This window comes from Gallinula chloropus (genome assembly GCF_964237585.1).
Source record: "Gallinula chloropus genome assembly, chromosome: 6".
NCBI lineage: Eukaryota > Metazoa > Chordata > Aves > Gruiformes > Rallidae > Gallinula > Gallinula chloropus.
The window spans coordinates 18530197-18549980 of NC_140091.1; the positions used below are offsets into that span (position 1 = coordinate 18530197).

A 19784-nucleotide genomic window follows, 5' to 3' on the forward strand; every position below is an offset into this window, starting at 1 on the left:
TAAGAGATTCTGAACATTACAAAAATTGTACATTTGTACATCTTCTATAGTTAGCAGCTGAGACTTGTTTGGTGGTGCTTGTAAAGAGAAATATGTTAAAACCCAGAAGAATGAGAAAAAACTTAATTCAGTTGTTTTGGAGAATGGATTCAAGCTTAAGGAGTTACTCATTAAGTACTTCAGATGTCAGAAGCTACCAAAAAAAATGACAAGTGTGACTGTGCAAAGTCAGCATCCAGAGTAGGAAAGGCAGAGGAAGAGAGATCTAGAACAATGTTGTATTTTGTCTACTATCACTGCCCTGAGTTTCAGCTTAGGGAGCTGGGGTTAAAAAAAAACCCCACAGCAAAACAATAAACTAAATTATGGACAGATTGTGCACTGGAGTAATGATAAATTAACGGGCTGTGAATTTCTAGTAAAACTGAGAGGTACTGTCACTGGCACCACTACAGCTGTACCCACATAAAAGCATTGTTACAGAAGCTGGACAGTGTGGAGAGAGGCAGAATGCTACTGATGTTGTATGGCTTGCAAAAATCCTCCAAATCCAAACACCCCCACCCTCCCTCAAACTGGAACACTAAATTGCATTTAACTGTCTTGATGTTGTTAAAGGTGTTTGCTCAGCTACTTATGTCCTGGAGATAAGTGTGACAAGAACATTTTTTAACCATATACACCTGATCTGGCGTGGTCCTAATCATCCAGTGTGAATGGCAACAAAAATGAGCTGCGCAGGGAGGCAGCCTGGGAACCTTGTTTTGACTTGTGAAACAAGGAAACTTTAACATTAACATCACTTAGAAAGATTAAACACAGAAAAAAAAAGAAAAGAGATTATTTACAAACTGTAACTGCATTTCAAGAATGTTCATGAACAGATGGGATTAGAAAAACATCAAACCTCCACCCTCCCAATTTTTCCGGTAGGGTGGGTTGCTGCCAATCTTTCCTGAACTTCCCATTGTGTTTTAACATTGGTCTCTTATCCTTATCTTAGAATGACTCAAAAAAGCAGATTGGAGGAAAACTTCAATACCTTTTTTTTTTTAAATTGTGTCACTGTTTGGCCAAAGCTGGTAAAACGAACTCCAAAATTATTTTTTCAGCTAGTTGGCTATTTGATCAGGTTTAGCTTTCAGCTCTGTGTGTCATTTCCTGCCGTCCCATGCAGCTCAGACCTAGACTTGCAGCCAGCTGTTTGCAACAGTCAGCACGTACAGCAACATGTAAGCAAACAGAGGGTAGAACAGTTTGAAGAGGTAGGGATTAACTATCACGGTTGAGGTTTAAGGCCAGCAAGATCTAGGTTCTAGTCAACGCTCTGCAACTTCTACCTCAACCAGCCTTTAAGTACAGCCCAAGTAACTTGCTTACCAATGTCTGTAGGAAAGAAGTGATTTACCTCCCACAAGACAAGTGTTCAGTTCCTACTGAACATTCTCTTGTGATTTTTTGAAAATTATGAGATAAGTTTTTTTGTATCAGTTGCCCTTGGAGGAGGTATTCACAGCACTTTCTTATCTCATAGCTGTAAGGTCAGCTCTTGTGAGATGATCTTGTACCTCTGTGACTACCACTAACAAGAAAACTTCATGGAGTGCAACAAAAGTGGTATTTAACACCATGTCTCCTCCAGCTTCCTCTAACTGGTGTTCAGATTCCTTTAACTTCCAGCATAAAGAGAAATACATTTATTTTACATCTACACAGAAAATACAGGAGAAAACCACCATGTTCCAGCAGGTTTCAATCATGTTTCTGGTGATGGAATTGAAAAGTTTAGTCCTGCATATGCTGGCAGACAGAATTTTAACAGTAGATGCACAAAAGCCACCAGGGAGCTAACAGGTACTAACACAGCAGCGCAGTTCTCCTAGTGCAGCACAGGGGAAGAGAGGCCCAGTAGGGTATCTGTATATATTCTTGTCATAAGCAGCACGGAAGCAAATTTTTACCATCTCAGCTGATACAGAGGTGTGCAAATAAATAGGATATATCATTTGCCACTGCCTTTGGTATGGTCTTGTGACATTCCTTCATGGAAACGTGAGAAGGGAGTACAGCTGATAAGTAATCTGGGTACTAGTCACACCAGCCGGAACCTGCGGTGCACAAAAGGAACTGCATGAAAGTTCATTAATGCCCTCACTCTTTCTGGCCACACAGTTCCAGCATTTGTGTTTTATGTGGCAGTGAAAAAGAGGAATTGTGTCTTTCAGCCTCTAACTATTCACTTGCTTCCACCCACACACTAATGCAGTGTGGAAATTGTTCCAGAGTTCTGATTCAGCAACATTCATTCATTAATACAGCATTCCTTGCAGAGCTCCCAGCTACCAGTACATACATAGGCAGAAACAGCCTGTACTTGGTCAAACACAGTCCTCTGCTTAGCTTCTTCAGGAGGGATTTGACCTGCAGTTTTCACTCTGAATTTTCTCAGCAGATCTATTACTCAACCAGAGTCTAAGAAAGTGAGTCTGCTTCTCTATTCCCACCTATTCACATGAGATGGTGCCATAAGGCCACCATGCTGATGTTAGGGCAGAGAATGTACTTGTTAACTTAAGAACCTCAAATAGTTCTCTGCTGCTATTCATCAGACTGCTGTCTCAAAAGGATGCACAGCTGCCTCAGGCTTTTGAGTTAAGTCTAATCACGGGGACAGATCACAGAATCACACAAGGTTGGAAAAGACCTTGGAATATCATCAAGTCCAACCATTCCCATCCTATGCTAAACCATATTCCTAAGTACCTCATCTACCCTTATTTTGAACACATCCAGGGATGGTGACTCAGCCCCTTCCCTGGGCAGCCTGTTCCAGGCCCTCACAACTCTTTCAGTAAAAAAAGTTTTTCTAATATCCAATCTAAACCTGCCCTGGAACAGCTTCATCTCCTGAAGAGACCATCACCCACCTCTCTACAACCTCCCTTCAGGTAGTTGTAGGTGGTGATAAGGTCTCCCCTCAGCCTCCTCTTCTCCAGGCTAAACATCCCCAGCTCCCTCAGCCGTTCCTCATATGATTTGCCCTCCAGCCCCTTCCCCAGCCTGGTTGCCCTTCTCTGCACTTGCTCAAGGACCTCAATGGCCTTTTTATGGTGGGGAGCCCAGAACTGCACACAGCACTCGAGGTGTGGCCTCACCAATGCCGAGTACAGGGGCACAATTACCTCCCCAGACCTACTGGCCACACTGTTTTTGATACAAGCCAAGATGCCATTGGCCTTCTTGGCCACCCGGGCACACTGCTGGCTCATATTCAGCCTGCAGTGAACCAATACCCCCAGGTCCTTCTCTTCCTGACAGCTCTCCAGCCAACCTTCCCCAAGCCTGTAGTGCTGCATGGGGTTGCTATGTCCCATGTGCAGCACTCTACACTTGGCCATATTAAACTTTATCCCATTGGCCTCAGCCCATCGGTCCACTCTGTTCAAATCCCTCTGAAGAGCCTCCCTACCTTCAGGCAGATCAACACTTCCTCCTAGTTTAGTGTCATCTGCAAACTTACTCAGGGAGCATTCAATCCCTTCATCAAGATGCACTGCTTGGTAGTGTTGTTTCTTGATGTTTGCTATTTCAGAGCAACAGCAGCATTGAACCAAATATCTATATTTAATGAATATTAAAAATGTTTTTTAAAGACAAACCAAAGACCTCTTCCTTTAGATTCACAAAAAGCAAAGGGAGCAGTTGTGCAATGAATCTATAAGGCAGCAGGTATACTGGGTAGAAGACCCTTGCTGAGGCTACTCTGCAAATACAATTTGAGCCGGCATTCCATATGGATAACAGCTTGGTAGCTCTTGCACTCTACCCACCTGTTCAGGGCGCACTTGAGCATTAATAAGCTGGAAAACAACAATATCTGGGAGGCCAACATCTTCCAGCAAGAAGGAAGTGAGAGTCTCCCCATCTTTCAAAATGTCAAGAATTCGTATTCCTCTTCCTGGATGAAGAGAGGAGTGCAGAGATCAGTGAGATACCAAAGGAAGCTAAAGAACAACTCGTACCATGGCTTAAACCTGCAAAAAACATAGGCTTTGGCTCATGTACTTTGTAGTGACTAATGGAGTGCAAAATTATTTTTTTCAATGCAAAATAATTTTAATCTTTTTTGGGGAATGAATAAGAAAACACTGAGTGTTTGTATCTGATTTCTCAAAGATGTTTCAGACTTGAACATCAGAAACTGAAAGCATTCCTGACTGCATTTGGAAGTCTCCGCCTTTTTTCTTTATTTTCAATGTTCAGATTCAAGTATGCTACTATTGTTAGTATTCTTTCTTCTGGGCCTTGGGTAAATAACCCTTTAGCTAACCCTTTACATTTACATTAATTTATCACTTGCAATTAATCATAGTAGTTAATCTATAGTTTTGAAAAAATGGCCCATTGAAATATCACCAACTATTAAGCAAAAGTCTAGCAAACCTTCAGACAAACCAATGAGGCTACTTACTGCTAAACTAAAAACATTCAAAATATTGCTGCTCTTAGAGTGCCAACCTTGTTGAACTCGTGGTTATGCATCAGTATCTGTGTGAATTCTGCCACAGTGTGGTCCAAGTGAAAGCTTGGAATGTTGCTCGTGTCCATGGAATACTACAACCTTCATTAAAGGTAGTTCACATAGCATCAACAGACTTCAGGAAAGAAACCCCAAAAAGCTCTACTAGTTCTTCCTCTGTTCAGAACAGGCAATTGAAACTGGTAGGAGCAGCATGTATCACACAGTCACGGGGAATGTAGCTTTAGACATCTCCACATAAACATGCACAAATTTGTTGCTGAATTTCTCCATTTTGCAAGTTAAGTAGTGTATTACTGACATTTCACTACTACCTTCCACAAGTCCATCTGCAACAAGCACATTCTCTCCTAGGGCTGCATGGACTGACCAGAACTTTTTCAATTGTTCCTCCATTTATTCATTCAAGCAGTAAACATTGAAAAAAATATTAGTAGGGGCCTGTACCCCATATTCTCACTGATGCCTCTCCCAGCACCCAGGCATTGTGGAGGAAAAACCACATTACAGGAACACAGCTCGTCAAATGTGTCCAGGCAAGGGGAAAACGGAACAAGGGGGACTCAAGAGGTGGATCAGTTCAAGTAATCAGGAGAAGGAGCCATCTTAATTCTCATATTTGTTAATTTTTCATTGCTCGACTTTGCAGCTATAACAATAGTCTGTTCAGATTATTACTTACAGTAGGAATTACCCACAGAAAGAACTCGAGTAGTCAATTATGCAGTACATTTTTCTGTATGGGAAAAGATAGCAAGTCGTGTTGTATTAGTTTAGCTTCAGAGCTGACTTTGTTATTTTATGAAATAGGAGTTTCCAAACAGTGTTTTTTAAAAAAAAAAACCCTCACATTCAAACCCCTCAGAGATTCTGAAAGAGCATTAACATATTTCACAAGAGTGGGGAGGAATGTCTTCTATTTTACAATGAAGTAAAGCTGCTACAGGATGCAAAAGCAACCTCCCAAACCATGGGCTACAGTCCCTTAGCAATACGTTGCAAAGCTATGGCATGTCATACACACCTCGAAACAGGCAGGTTTGGTTTCAGTCGCTGTACAAGTCACAGCTCAGATTGTACTTGAGTTCTTGCTATCCACATTCTGGGGCATTTTGACTGTCTCATTTACAAAGAGGCTAGTCCCCTATTTAACTTATAGTTAGAAACCTTCATTGAGATAGTGGAGCATGCATATCAGATGGGTTATACACATCTTATTAAAAATATATGGAAGTGAATAATTTATTTTATTTAGTAAGAATAATATTCTGATTGCAAAAGGCTTGAGTATGGGACGAATCAATTCACACAGCCAGCCCATTTCTGTACCATTAGTTTTAGGAGTATCTTTTCAAATTCTGTACCTAAAGCCTAAATATTAAATTTTTACAAGTACTATTAGTCCATTTCCTATTGTTCCCCAGGATCGTGCTTTGAGTTTGGCAAGTTAAGTAAAACATTAATGGTGTCATGTACTTTGCTATCCTGTTTATAAGAAACGTGAAGTGTCTTCTCTAAATGCATCATCAAAACAAAAATAGTGTTTCCCTCTTCACTGTTCCAAACTGTTAACACTTGAAACAGATCATCTCTAAACCCCATTCTGGGTTACGCTGGTAGTATATATTCAAACTTTCCATTCCTCTGCATCTTCCAGTGACACTTTTTCATTGCTTCTGCCTCTACTGCAATAACAATGACACCTCTTCACCCACGTGTTTTACTTTGAATGGTGAGATATCCATGGTTTTGCATTTTGAGTTTTGTCTACTGTTATTTAAGGAAGATGGTTGTGGAATGGAGCTGAATGCCTCTGTCCTTTCTGAAAAGTGTTACAACACTGGATGAGTTCTAAATTATCCTCTTTAAGCAGAGTAACAGCCACATGTGAGATACATTATAATGATGTCAGTCTGCAGAGTAACTACTAGTCAGCTCTAAGAAAGAAAAACTCAACAGTCTAAAGGATATAGACAAAAAAAATTACCTGCAATTCTTTCAGGATTCGTTCTCATTGTTTCCATAAACTGAGTCACAATGATCAGTTCTTCCCAGATTCTGCCAAGGTCATGGATTTCAGGGGCTTCCAGTAAGAGTTCCTGAGCATCTTTATATACTCTTGCAAGGCTGAAAAAAGAAATAGTGAACCAACAATAATTTAAGACTGATGACTCTTGAGAACCTTTCACAGAAAAAAAGGGTGAAGTTGGCTTTCTCTGTGTTAGGGATGGGGAAAAAATAATTTTTTCTTCAGTCTTGAAATGCGAAGTTCATTTTTGTGGTGACAATAGTGTAGTTTCTGGTGATGTGGGATTTAGGTAGAATTGGAAGTCCAAAGAAGGCCAGACTCATACACTTTCTTCACTAGCCATGCTAATAATGCTGGAGAGGCAGGATGTTCCCCAGACAGCATTCACCTCACAGCTATGGTGTAAATCTGCTCTGGTTCTTGCTTATGCTCAGCTCCAGCAGTAGGATGGGACACTGTGGGTGCATGCAGCTCTGCTCAGCCAGATAAATGACATGGAATCACCCAAACACAGAATTCCCCTCCCTCTCCCAGCTCCGTCTCCTCCAATGTGAGGGTGGCTTTTAGTCCCCTTCAAAACATTTCTTCTAGGAGAGGAAATAAGCAGGAGTGACAAACTATCAGAGGCATCTGTTCATAAACTAGTATGAAAAAATATCTTATTAGCAGCAGGGCAGGCCATTACATCTCTCTAATGGTGTTATGTTTTTCCATTCATGGAATAGCATATCTCAGTCCCCATGACTTATTTTCACTCACAGGAAACAGCAAACAGGAAGGACTACATTCTTTCAGAAAACACAATGTATTTGTTTCCTCTGCAATGCACTGAATTTACTGACTCACAAAGGGACAGTTTGGTCTGTAATAAACCACCTAGAAAAGCTAGAACATAGAGAAAATGGAACTCTATAGCTTCACTGCATGATTATACCCCACAAAAAAAAAAAAAAAAAAAGTCCAGTTTTAAATCCTGTTGATTATCAACAGGTCAAATGCTACATTAACTCCAAGTTACAGCCTTTCACGTGACTGGAGCTTTTGTGACCTTGACATTTTTAACCACTGGTTGCTATAACACAGATTATTTGCAAAGGGAGATTTGGAGCATCTTTTTATAGCTGTTACAACAGCTTTCTACTCTAAGGGTCTTTGTCTGCTACACTGTCTTCCATGACTCAGCTATAACAAACAATGCAATGAAGCACTCCCACAGATCTTTTTCACGTAGAGTCTGGTAATCTCACATCCTCCTATTTTCTTAAGTTTACTATCTGAAGGTTTCTGTGCTGATTGAACTCTCACAACTGTGTAGCCTAAACAGATGCTACATAAGAAGTGGTAATGCAGTTTTGAATTTGTTGCTATATCATTATAGCTTTCATTCAGAAGGAACAACTCAAGGTACGAGAAAAGAAAATAAAGAGGTTTCATACTCTTCTACCAACAAGATTTGTCCTGAAAGTATGTCCTATATGTCCTGAAAGTGTCCAGTAAGCAGCAGACAATGGAAAGGCCAGATTTTATCAAGTGAACACATGTCCCCTAAGGACTAGTATAACTGAACTCTTTCTCAAAAAGGCCCAAATCTACCATCATGAGCTCTTTTTCAACTTTGCTGACCATTGTTGGAAGGAAATTAAATTTCTTGTCTTCCAGTATTTGCCCCATGGTGTTGTCTTAAATGCTCATCTGCCCTTTTTCAATCACACTATGGCTTCGGTACTGAGGGACCTAAGCAAGCTGAGGATACTCCATCCTTTCTCCTTGCACCATTTGTGCCCATAAATGCTTGACAGGTGCAGGCTATCAGCAGCTGACTGTATTAGTGCAACTCACTCTCACACATACAGCTCTGCTTACATGGAATTATTGTAGTTGGACACAACACCTGGATGCTCTCCATGGGTCGGGCTGCTGAAACAGGGGTTATTCATGTTACAGAAGATGCCATGTAACCATGGCAGTGTTCCTGCAGATGGCATTGCCTTGTTTGGGAAGTGACCTAGAGTATGGAAAGAAAATAGAAGAGATTTGGTGTCTTTTCTAATGCAGCCCCCGTGAATCTAAATAGCATGATGGACTTCTACAGAAGGAGCGCAATGGAAATCATACACTTGGGGGGCTTTTTGGTGCTTAAAAACAAGAAAAGTGTATGATACAAACAATACAGCTATTTGCAACTGAAATAAATTCTGAGCTTTTTTAAAAATAAGTACTGAGGCAGTACTTTCTCAGTAATAGAATTACAGAAATCTACAACTTGACAGAGCCTTGATACCTCATGTAAGTCTGGCAGCAAAACATCTCACGGGAAAACCAGAGGTTTTGTGGGGTTTTTTTTCCTTCTTACAGTCTATGGATAAAAATAACTGAACTACTTGAAGTCAAGTCTGTTCTTTTGCCACTGAAGAAAAGTACTTGGCAAACAGGTCCCAGTATCTCAGAACTTCTAGCCATTATCTAGCACAAGTCAGAGCATTAAAATGTATCAAATGTTCTTACATTCATGCTGGCGATACAGTGGATTAGCTTTCCTCAGCCAGACAAGGGCAAGAAATAATGACAGAGGCCATACAAGCTCCACCAGAAAACGAAGCTGGAAGAGAAAGGAAAAAAAATCAATTTGAAATAAGTGTTACTGGTAAGTCACGCATATAGTCAAAGTAACTAGAGGGCTGAGGCCCCTTCTCACTCACAGCAGCAATGCCCAGTGCAGCATGAGCCCATGGTTATCCCTTACCTATTTCACCATTTGGAAAGGACACACAGAAATAGCTAAGATTTCATCAGAGCCCCACAAAGCATCAGTATTAGCTCAGTGACTTCTCCACCTCTTCTAAAGAAACGTTAAGCACCCTGGCTAAGGTAAAAGGAGGTAGGAGGTAGTATTGAACAGCTCAATAAGCCCGAGTTAAGTCTAAACAGTTTTTATATAGAGTGTCTGACTGTAACAATACAGGGAAAAAGGATTAGATGCAAGAGAAAACGTGTTGGTTTGTTTTTTTTTTTTTAAACCACACTTTTTCTATGCTGAGGTCATTAGTGGGCTGCCACTACACTGTGCCTACTGAAACGTAGAAGACCCTAGCATAATCCTGCATTCTTTGATGTTTACTTTTACTTCTTTTTGTAATCATCCAAGATTATTAATTTTCTAATACTGGTAGAAATGTATACATTGACAGCTTATTCAGTAACACAGAAGACCCCATCGCTCAGATCTTTCAATACACTTAGACCAGTCACCAGCTCCCAGTCATGACAGAAAATCAAGGGCATTGCTTCACCACGCAGCAACATCCTGCCTGGTTTTCAGTCTGTTTCCTCTGCTCCTGTGTTTCAGTTTGTTTTACTGCCTCTGTGTGTTTTGGCAGAGGTTTGAAACTACAGCCCTTTGATCTTTAACACAGGCTTTGGGCTCTAAGGACCAGCTATGGGATATTGTGTTCAGCCACGTGGCACTTTTTTCTCCACCCTACAAGAGCCAGGACAAACTCTCTCCAGAATCAAGGTTGTAGCACATGCACAGGAAAGCCCTCCCTGTCTGCTCTTTCCTTTGCTCCCGCCTTTCCGACCAGGCACCAAATATGTAACAATAATACATGCAGCAGCAGATCCAGAGACAAGGTGGGTCATGTGTGAAATTTTAAAAACACACACACAAAAAACACAGCCGCGCAGGACAAAAGATACTCCACATATTTAAGAACAGGTTTTTGGAGCTGCCCTGTTTTTTCACTGTAGCTTTGTTTAATAGCTTACAGCAAAAAGGTAGAAAGCTTTACACCAGGCAACCCTTTCCTTTTTCATGCTTCTTCTTTTTTTAGAATAGAACAAAAAAAACCCCTCACCAGCAGCAAAGGGCAGGTGGCAGTGATTAGAGAAGAAAACCTGCCATTGTATAGCTCTTGACAGATGCTCACAGCTTAGAACACAGTTTTACAGACCCTACTCCGCAGGGGTCCATAAGGTCTCATAACATCCACTGCCATCCATTTACATTCAGAAGGCTAAGTACTAGGGAGACTCCTTAGTTGTCCCTCTTCACAGGTAATCAGGATTATTACCTGCTGCACAGGTAATCAGGATTATTGCTTAGATGCGGATTCTTACTTCACTCCCAAGTAATACAAAATCCTCGTACTTGCCCTCAGTCCCTGAGTTAATAGTTTGGAAGGGTCTGAAGGGTAAATCAGAAGGAAAACTTGCTTTCAAGCTGGTACACAATATGTCATGAAATCAAGTGCTGTTAGCCCTCTGATCCTTTCTTGCCCTCTGTTTTCCTGAGGGGACACAGGTGTCACAGAACTGACTGCAAAGATCAGCTCATAAACCTGCAGAACTGTAAGACAAGCAGCCAGAAACTCCAGCAACATGCACAGAGAAACATAATATCCAGACAGAGCTTTAACGGACCGGGTACCATATAAACGTGACAAGCTTAAACTGGTTGTGGATCAACTGTTAACTCTGTGATGAAATCTTTCCTCTTGTAAATTAGATGAGACCAAATTACGAACTTGAGTAGATGATCAGACATGCCTCCATTTATGGCACTGCGTGATGGTTAACAAAAACCAGGGTGATTCTCCCAAAACACACTTTATAGCTATTTTTGACAATACATAGTTTTGTTTCAGCTATCTTGTTTCTCTATACACACAGATAAGCAGGTAGGTTTATATACTTAGAGAAGAACATTATTTTTACTGACTGTTGAAAAATTTTTTACTGTTCAGAGTAAATACTTCTTTGGTGTAGGTTAAATCATTGTGTTTACACAATGATCATCACAGAAAAGGATCCTTGGCAATAGCAAGAAACACAGAGTTAGCATTTTTGAAAATTACATAGAAAAAACCCAAACAAAACAGAATTCCTGAAACCCAGGCAGGCACTTTGGGTCAGACACCTGAGCAGATTTGCCCAAATCAAGCAGTATTTCATACACTGAAAATACTGAAGAATAAAGATTGATTCACTAAAAATTTAAAATCTGTGACAGCCAAGTCTCTCTGTATACATATTTGAAGATGAGAAAGATGGGTATTTTTCTTTTCTGAACTTCAGAATCAAACTACTATAGGTCCTTAATCAGTAACTGAAGTCCAGCTCCAAAAAGGGATCCTTGTATTTAGTGTAATTTAGCTCAAGTATGGATTTGTGATTTTCATACTGTATTAAATCATGAAGTGGCAAAGTTATATGCATCAAGTCTTGATACCAATACAGACTGTAGAAGAAAGTCTACTGGAAAGCCATAAATCAAGGGACATTCAACTTCTCTATGAAGAAAATCAGATAATGCTTTTTTCCTGGACATTTCAAAACATGAGTCATTCCTAATGACTGAAATCAGGTCAGCTTAGGTAAGCATTTCAACTCATCCCATGTTGTTCCTATTGAGCTCTGTTATCACAGCAAAATTGATTGCATGACACAAAGTCTCACAGATGGCTTTATTATTTTAGTTTGCAACAGGTAGTCTGTTTCTATAGGCCTTCAGTGGGACTTCCTTTGCCAGACAGAAGTAGTTGCAGCACCTCTGTGACCAAGACCCTAATACAAGGTTTTGTTTGACTACAAAAATCTGACTTAAAGAAAAAGAAAAAAAAAAAGAAAAAGAAAAAGGAAAATGAGCAATGATGAAACAAAGTGGAAAGTCACAGATAAATTTGCTCGAAGACCAAGTATCTTAAGATCTAAGAGGATTTGAAAGGATTTAGTATACTTCTCTGATTTTCACTTAGGTCATTCAGCCCTATTAAAAAACAAAATCTGTGTGAACTTTAGGGCCCTAACAGGATTCACATCTAAGGGCAGCTGGGTGTGATGAGCAAATCTAAATTGGGCAATCAAACCTCCCTGACCTGCATGTTCTCACAAAGTTTTCCAACAGCAGATTTTTTTCAGTGTGATAATACAAAAGTATTCTATGATTCTATGGTTACTACCCACAGCTCTTCTTCTGGTGCACAATAATGTATCTCAAAGACAACAATAATAGAAGCATTTTCTGTTTAAACTGTAAAGAGTATCTTCGCAAACCGTACCAGGCAATATCCCAGACAGCAGGCCCATACAAAGATCACATTTGATTCTTTGAAGAATTAGTCATTTTTACATGCTGAAAAATGTACCTGTCACTTCACCCAGTGGAGTGCATGATCCAAAGCTGAAATGCTAAAACAACACCTCACCTTTTGCCTTTTCCGTAGAATCCAGTTCTTCCAAAGTAGAAGTCTGACTTGCCTAAAAAAGTTCATTCTTCTCTATCAACACTTCTGGTTAACCTGTTGCAAAGGATGCATTGTCATCTCACAGCCAACAGCTGAAACAGACCTTGGAGCGTAACAGCAGCTTTCTGTTCTTATTTTAAGATTAGTTATCATAGAGATCAGTTCCTTTCATTGTCTATACCATTTAATTTTGCACATGATACACTGTCATACATGAAAAATCACGGTTTTCCTTTGTTTGGAGGCTGTTTCCTGCGACACATTTATCAATGCCAAAAAGCAACAGAGATTCAGAGATTCACAAGCATCTCCTTTGAATGAAAAAAAACTCATTATTGAATCCAGATATTAAGTTGGACTTACAAGTAATGAAAGCAGTTAATAATTGCATTGTTCTCAGATTAAACCTGCACTTTCAAACTACTTTTTCCAATAAAAGATGGATTCACAACCACACACTGTCTTATATAAAACTATTTAGTTATGATAATTATGCCTTCCATTCAGACACTATGAAAGCATATTGATTAATACAGCCTGGAATGGATTTTGTAAAGGTAAATCCATTTTGTTGCCATTTCATTAAAAAATACAGGATCTCATTTTTATGATTTTCAACTCACCAACTCCCACCACGTTTTAGTAGGGATACAAAGGAATTTGTATGTTCTGATTTTTAGGTTTGTGACTCATTTTAATCACCATCAATTTTTACCTTCAAAAGGAAAAGGAAAATGAGACAAAAATCTAAGCATCAGATCCAGGGACCTGCTAAAACAAAAAACAACAACAAAGCCCCAACCCAAACACAACCAAACACAAAATAAACCCACAAAAACCATTTGAATTCGCTACCTGTATCAACTTCCTACTTTATAGCTGCCTTTGGTATTTAAATGGTTGAAGAGTAATTTCTTCACAGATGGTTAGTAGCTGAGAGATTGTGGATTGGAAAACACTTTCTAGTGGATGAAAAAGAACAACTCAATGCACAGGAGGGCTGTGAGGGCTCCATTGATGGACATCACTCAAACCTCTATCAAGAGTTACACAGGTAACACTGCTTGTGGACTAGATGATTTGACTCTCACTTGCCACTATTTTTCTAGACTTTTGTTTCTAGAAAAATCTAAGTGCAGAACATTTTGCCTGATTGCGAGCAACAAGGTTTGGGAAAAAATATAATTTTGCCTGATGTGTTAACAAGTCATTAGTTAAAAGCATTAGATAAAAATCATTACTAATTATTTGAATATTTCACAAATTCATCTCAGGTCCATATCTGAGGAACTGAAAAGTAATTTAGACCTCAATCAGGGAGAAGGTAACCAGCACTGGGGAAGGGCTGTTACCAGCCCTGACTAACCCTCCTGGAAAGGGATCCTAGAGAACATGCAGATCTCTTGACATACTGGACATGGAAGAGAGTGGACCAGGATATTTAAATGACAACTTAGCTCAAACTACCTGTTCTAGTTATTGGGGAATCAAATAACAATTGCTTAAGTTACAGAGCACCATGAGAAGCAAGACCAGCTATAAAAAGCTACCGCTGTTACAAAGAGTAAATGGATTAACACTTGATGGTTCAGAGAGATGATACTTTTTGGATGCAACAGCCTCCCACTTTGGATAAAAGCTAAATGGAACAAAACTAACCCACAGCTTGGTGACTTTGCCCAACACCATGTATTGAAAAACAGTGTTAATAGTACAGACAATACTGAGGTCCTAAACATGCATCATGTTATGCAGAAGAGGGCCAGTTTTGTTTTGGGAGATCTAGCTTCACACTGATGGGGTCTGAAGTGTACTTTGAGACCAAAGAACTGTAGAGGAATAAGAAAAATCTGTATCAAATTGGCTAAACACTGATCCTTCCAGAGTCTGCCACACTACGTATGTGTGTGCAAAAAGACTGCCAATCATGCAGTAAGAGGCCAGTTTTACAAGTCAAACACAGACGTTTCTTTTTCACAGCGCTGACACTAGCAAACCAATCTAGGTTATTGATTATTTGATTGGTGGGTGTACTCAGGAGACAAAGACTGAATTTAGACACTAGCATTCAAATTTTCTGCTTTTTAATTACAGCGACGGAGATGTTGAAGTCCCTTCCAACCCAAAGCACTGTGTGATTCTATAGGTACACCTAGTCCTTATTTAGACAGTTACCCAATCGTTGGAATGGTTTAGAACCCAAGAATAAAATTGGCTGAGCGTGGCCAAGAAAAAACAATACTGTTGCAGAACCTGCTATCACTAGTGAAACTGCATGTAAGTAGGCTGATTAAGAACATTCTTAAATGGAAAACTGTCTGATATTTGGTTGCAGGCAGTTCCCAGCAGTCACCAACTCACAGCTGCCATTAGCATGGCATACCTGCTGTTCCTCAGGAGTTTCCAGTGAGGTTGTCTTCATAGAGTTGCCAACTATGAGCAGTCAGACAGCTTTCTGACACTCTTGTCTAACACCCAGGGCTCTCCAACCTGCTGCTATTCTGAAGAATGAATCCTGCAGCTGAACAAATAAGAAGAGACAGTTTTGTTCCAGCTCCTCTCGTCTTTCTCTAGACCTCAGAGAGACATTGCAATCTTTCTACAGCAACTGTGAAAGGAAATCCAAGCCTTCATGTCAAGGCCAGAAAAACTGTAGTCTGCCAATGGCCTGGCCTCTCCTCTTCCTCCCAGCTCTTTACTGAACCACCCATCATTAAGAATTTCTGTCTCAAGGAGAAATACCCTAGGAGTACAGAGTCTTAGCTTATGTTCCTGAATCTTTCACTACGTATGACATATCTGTGCCACCCTGTAACTTTCACTAGCATTAGCAAAAAAAATTCATAGTGCAAGGCCATAAACAGGATTAGGACTGACAGATAAAATGACTGTTGGCATTTGCTTTGGAAAATGTAGCTATTTTTCCTGAGACTAAAAATGTAAGTAGTGAAGAAGCCAAAATTTATAACCTTGAGGCAAAAGGGGCAGTAAGCAAGGTTAAGAAGATTGTGCTTGCTATTTAACCTTTAAGGTCTTTTACACTAAAAACCTCGCTAGTTACATGTGTTGATTGTGATGTGGATAATTCTTGTAAGAAGAGTAGCTCAACAACCTAAAAAAAACACACCTAAAAGTATTTGCAAAGTGCCAAAGGAACACCTCTTTAGGAAAGCAACTACAGACGGAATACTGAGGTTTAAATTCTGACGTGTTTAAGGAGAATCTTAAAAGTACTTTTCCCTTTGGCCTAAAGCAAACCATTTAAGTTATGGCATTAGTCCATGAAGTACAATCAACATATAAAATTTAAAGATTCTATTTTGCTCATCAGATACACTCTAGAGTTACCTCTGATCTTAAGATGAACAAGAATACATTTCCCCAGGTTGCTTTGTTTATAAAACCTTCATTAGGATATAAAGGAAAAGAACCTTGTTTTCTTAAATGGAATAGTTTCACAGATGAGTGTTCAAGTGTATTAATCTTACACTGCTTAGAAATCTGAATTAGAGAGGTGAACATGAGACAAAGGTATATGAGGGGAAAAAAAAGAATGCGATCAGAAGACAACGCACTGATTCTGTAGCAGCACAGAATAAACAAGGAAAAATGAATTATTAATCCTGAAATATCCTTTCCTGTCTGGGCATTTCTCAGAATAACACAGATTTGTGTGTTTAGGATTCAAGCTCTACTAATTTAAGTAGTGCAAAACACCATAATAAAACAACAGAGAAGGTCCGTGATAAAACCAGTACCCAGCAATAATGTCTTGAGAACTCCACTTGGGCTCAGAACATACATGAACTTCTGCAGCAATCAGTCATGGTGGAAGAGATCTACCTGCATTCTTTAAAGGCAGCAACCTGCTCACAAAATCAATAGTGGCTTGAGATAGCTGCAATTAGAAACAGCACCAGCACTGAAAGAAATTCAGTTCCCCCCAAAAAGCAAAGTTTATTAACATAGATATTAACCCCCTCCTAAAACCAGAATAATCCCCACAGACTTATACACTGTTCATTCAGTTTTTCATTAAGAAGGTAACACAAATGACAACAGCTACTGTTTAGAATCGTGTATGTTTGCTGCCTGAAGACAACATGCTTGAGGAGTGGGACTAATATACACAGCATATGAAAACAGGTGTTTTGTTAATTTTCCTATTTTTCTTTTGCAGGAACTGAATTCCTTTCCAGGGGCCTGATTGTAAGGGCCACCCAAAAACACTACTGGAAGCATGGGAAGACTCTTACAAAGCCCCAGATCAAGAATATAAGAAATAGCACTGGTTTTGTTTTTTTTCCCCCAGCAGTTGATGGTATAACATGGAAGGGTGATTTACTGTATACATTCAGAAAGAAAACTCATATATATTGTTGAGAGAAGACAAGAAAGTGAAACAATTGGTTACATCAGGCATTGCTGCTAGTTTTGAACACACAGTATAATAAACCTAAATACTGTTAAGTCAGTAGAAATGAATTTATTTTAAATGTAAAAAATTGTCTAATTTCTCAAAGTTCAAGCCTACCTTACAACCTCCCAGACAACATCAGAAGAAAAATAAAAGGTTAAAAATATCTTTAAACAAAGAAGTAATAAAAAGGCCTTTTCTTTACTCTTTTTTTGACTTTTGCACCTCAACAGGGAAATATGGTGATAGTTTTTATCACCTAGACCTTCTTGCTAGACAGCACATATTCTAGTCTGACACCTAAAACCATAAATGGCATCTGGGTTAGGAATGAAGTCAACCATTTATTTCTCGGTTCATCATACAGGAGACTAAAGAGTATCTTGAGGTGAGTCAGATTTTTTCCTGTATTTTATTTTGTGAGATGGGTAACAGTGTGGCCTAGAAATGAGGTAAGCACATTAGCATAAAGTAGAGGAAGGTTTCATATTTTGACTGGCTGCCATTAACAAACAATAGCTCTTCCCTGACTTCATCCTGGAGGTTCAGTAAAAAGAATGTTCCCAGACTCCAGACTGTCAACATCAGATAGCAAAAGGACCTCTTAGCCTGCTTATACTGTATCAATTACACCTTATTTTCAAAAGCTATCAAGAAATTCTCTCAACTATTTTTTTACACCACTGTTTTCCAAATTTAATCATTACCTACAATATGTTTCTACTTTTTCTGAGCGGCCTGAGCTCCAGAGGTACTGACACAGAATCAAAGATTCGTAGGGGTTGGAAGGGACCTCGAGAGATCATTGGGTCCAACCCCCCTGCCAAAGCAGCTCCCTAGGACATATCACTCAGATAGGCATCCAGGTGGGTCTTGAGTATCTCCAGTGAAGGAGATTCCACCACGTCCCTGGGCAGCCTGTCCCAGGGCTCTGTCACCCTCACTGTGTAAAAGTTCTTCCGCATGTTGGTGCGGAACTTCCTGTGCTCCAACTTGCATCCATTGCCTCTTGTCCTCTCCCCACAGTCCACTGAAAAGGGGCTGGCCATTTCCCCCTGCATCCCATGCTTAAGTTATTAATAAACACATCACAGCCTTCCTCATTACCATCAGGTTAAGAACAATGCACTACATTCATTAATCTCAAATTCTTTAATATTATCATGACAAGCATGTATAACCCTTCAAATCTTTATTAAGAGGTTCTTTCAATTGTACATCCACTGTGAAGTCAGAAGTCTTTCCCACCACTTCAAAACTCAGCTTGTGGGATTTTTCAATACTTTCTCTAAGCTCCACTTGTTTCATGAAGGTCCCAAACATGTTTATCTATTGCAAACAATGTTTTAGAGACTGGGAATGTCTTCCAGGCTTTCTAGACAAACCAAAACTGCAGTAACTAGATATTTTTTTCACTCCATTTTCACTAATTATTCTGACAAAATTAAAGTCCTGGCTGTTGCTATACTTCCCCTGTGAAAGGTCTGTAAAGTTTGTTTTGTAACATTTGCATGTGCAGACATATACATGGTTCAGCACATTTCTTCCTGGACAATCACTCTCTAAGCACAGAGACAGCAAGACAAGAAAAGTAACTGTTTCACAACACCACTGCAGGAGAACAATAATTCCATTTTTCTCATCTCATTTTTCTGATCTTTGATTTTATATTTTCTAGAATTTCTAAAACATCAGCAAGCTACAAGCTCGCATAGAAAAACATGAAGCTGAATACAACATGACCTTATGTGCATTCAATGCTTCCAGAGATGCATTCTACAAGCTCTGTCCTACTTCAACTAATAAATCAAGTTACATATTAGTATTAAATGGCTCATTCATATCAACAACAATTCACTCCAAATATTATGGTCAGATCTAAAAGCAAAAAAGCACAGAGTAAACATGGATTTCTTTACAGATTTTCATCTGTAAGGTTTGAAAGAGGCAGCAATACACCAAAACCTCTCACCAGTGCTCATGCTGAGCCAGAAGCATTATCATAGTTGCACTTGCTGCTTCACTGTGACTTTTTCTACGTAGAAGATGAGCAATAATGCAGCCTTCATTGTTTAAAAAATATTATGTGGCAGTGTTTCCTATTTCTTTCTCCTTCAGAGGAGAACCTTCATGTCTCTGAATTTACAGTCAATAGGTTCACACCAGACAATCGTGCAGCTCTGACAGCAGAGCACGACTCCTGGGACACTGCTTCCTTCTCAGTGCCATCTCAGGACCCTCAAGCCTCTGCACAAATTTGCCACCTGAACCATTGCCTTTAACCTGGCTTCCTTCACAAAGGATGACAAGGCAACCTCCTCTTTTTACAAGTGGCTTTGATCTAATCTCTGTTGGACATATGCTTATATCATAGCTGAGACTCAGCCTGCTGCAGTCTTGACAGAAACAAAGGGTGTTATAGTTACAGAGGGAAGTCCACTCATTAACAGCAGAGCAGAGGAAGTAGCGCTGCTGCTGCCTGGCTGTAGAGTGTTTAAGCACTATGTCTGAGGCAATCAGACATTTAGCTTTATTCAAACAAACATTTTAACCCTG

The 19784-nt window shown here is 39.7% G+C and overlaps 1 protein-coding gene across 1 annotated transcript in view; it reads right to left on the reverse strand.

Moving 5' to 3' along the window:
* The window catches only part of ABCA4 (ATP binding cassette subfamily A member 4), a gene marked incomplete at both ends in the record, with an annotated part of 72987 nt that extends 60149 nt beyond the window's left edge, over positions 1-12838 (reverse strand). The window contains 5 exons of the mRNA XM_084266195.1: positions 3831-3958; positions 6528-6667; positions 8433-8574; positions 9075-9168; positions 12773-12838. Coding sequence (XP_084122321.1) covers positions 3831-3958; positions 6528-6667; positions 8433-8574; positions 9075-9168; positions 12773-12838 — 570 coding nt within the window. The remainder of the gene's footprint in view (positions 1-3830; positions 3959-6527; positions 6668-8432; positions 8575-9074; positions 9169-12772) is intronic.
* Between the last annotated feature and the right edge of the window lie 6946 nt (positions 12839-19784).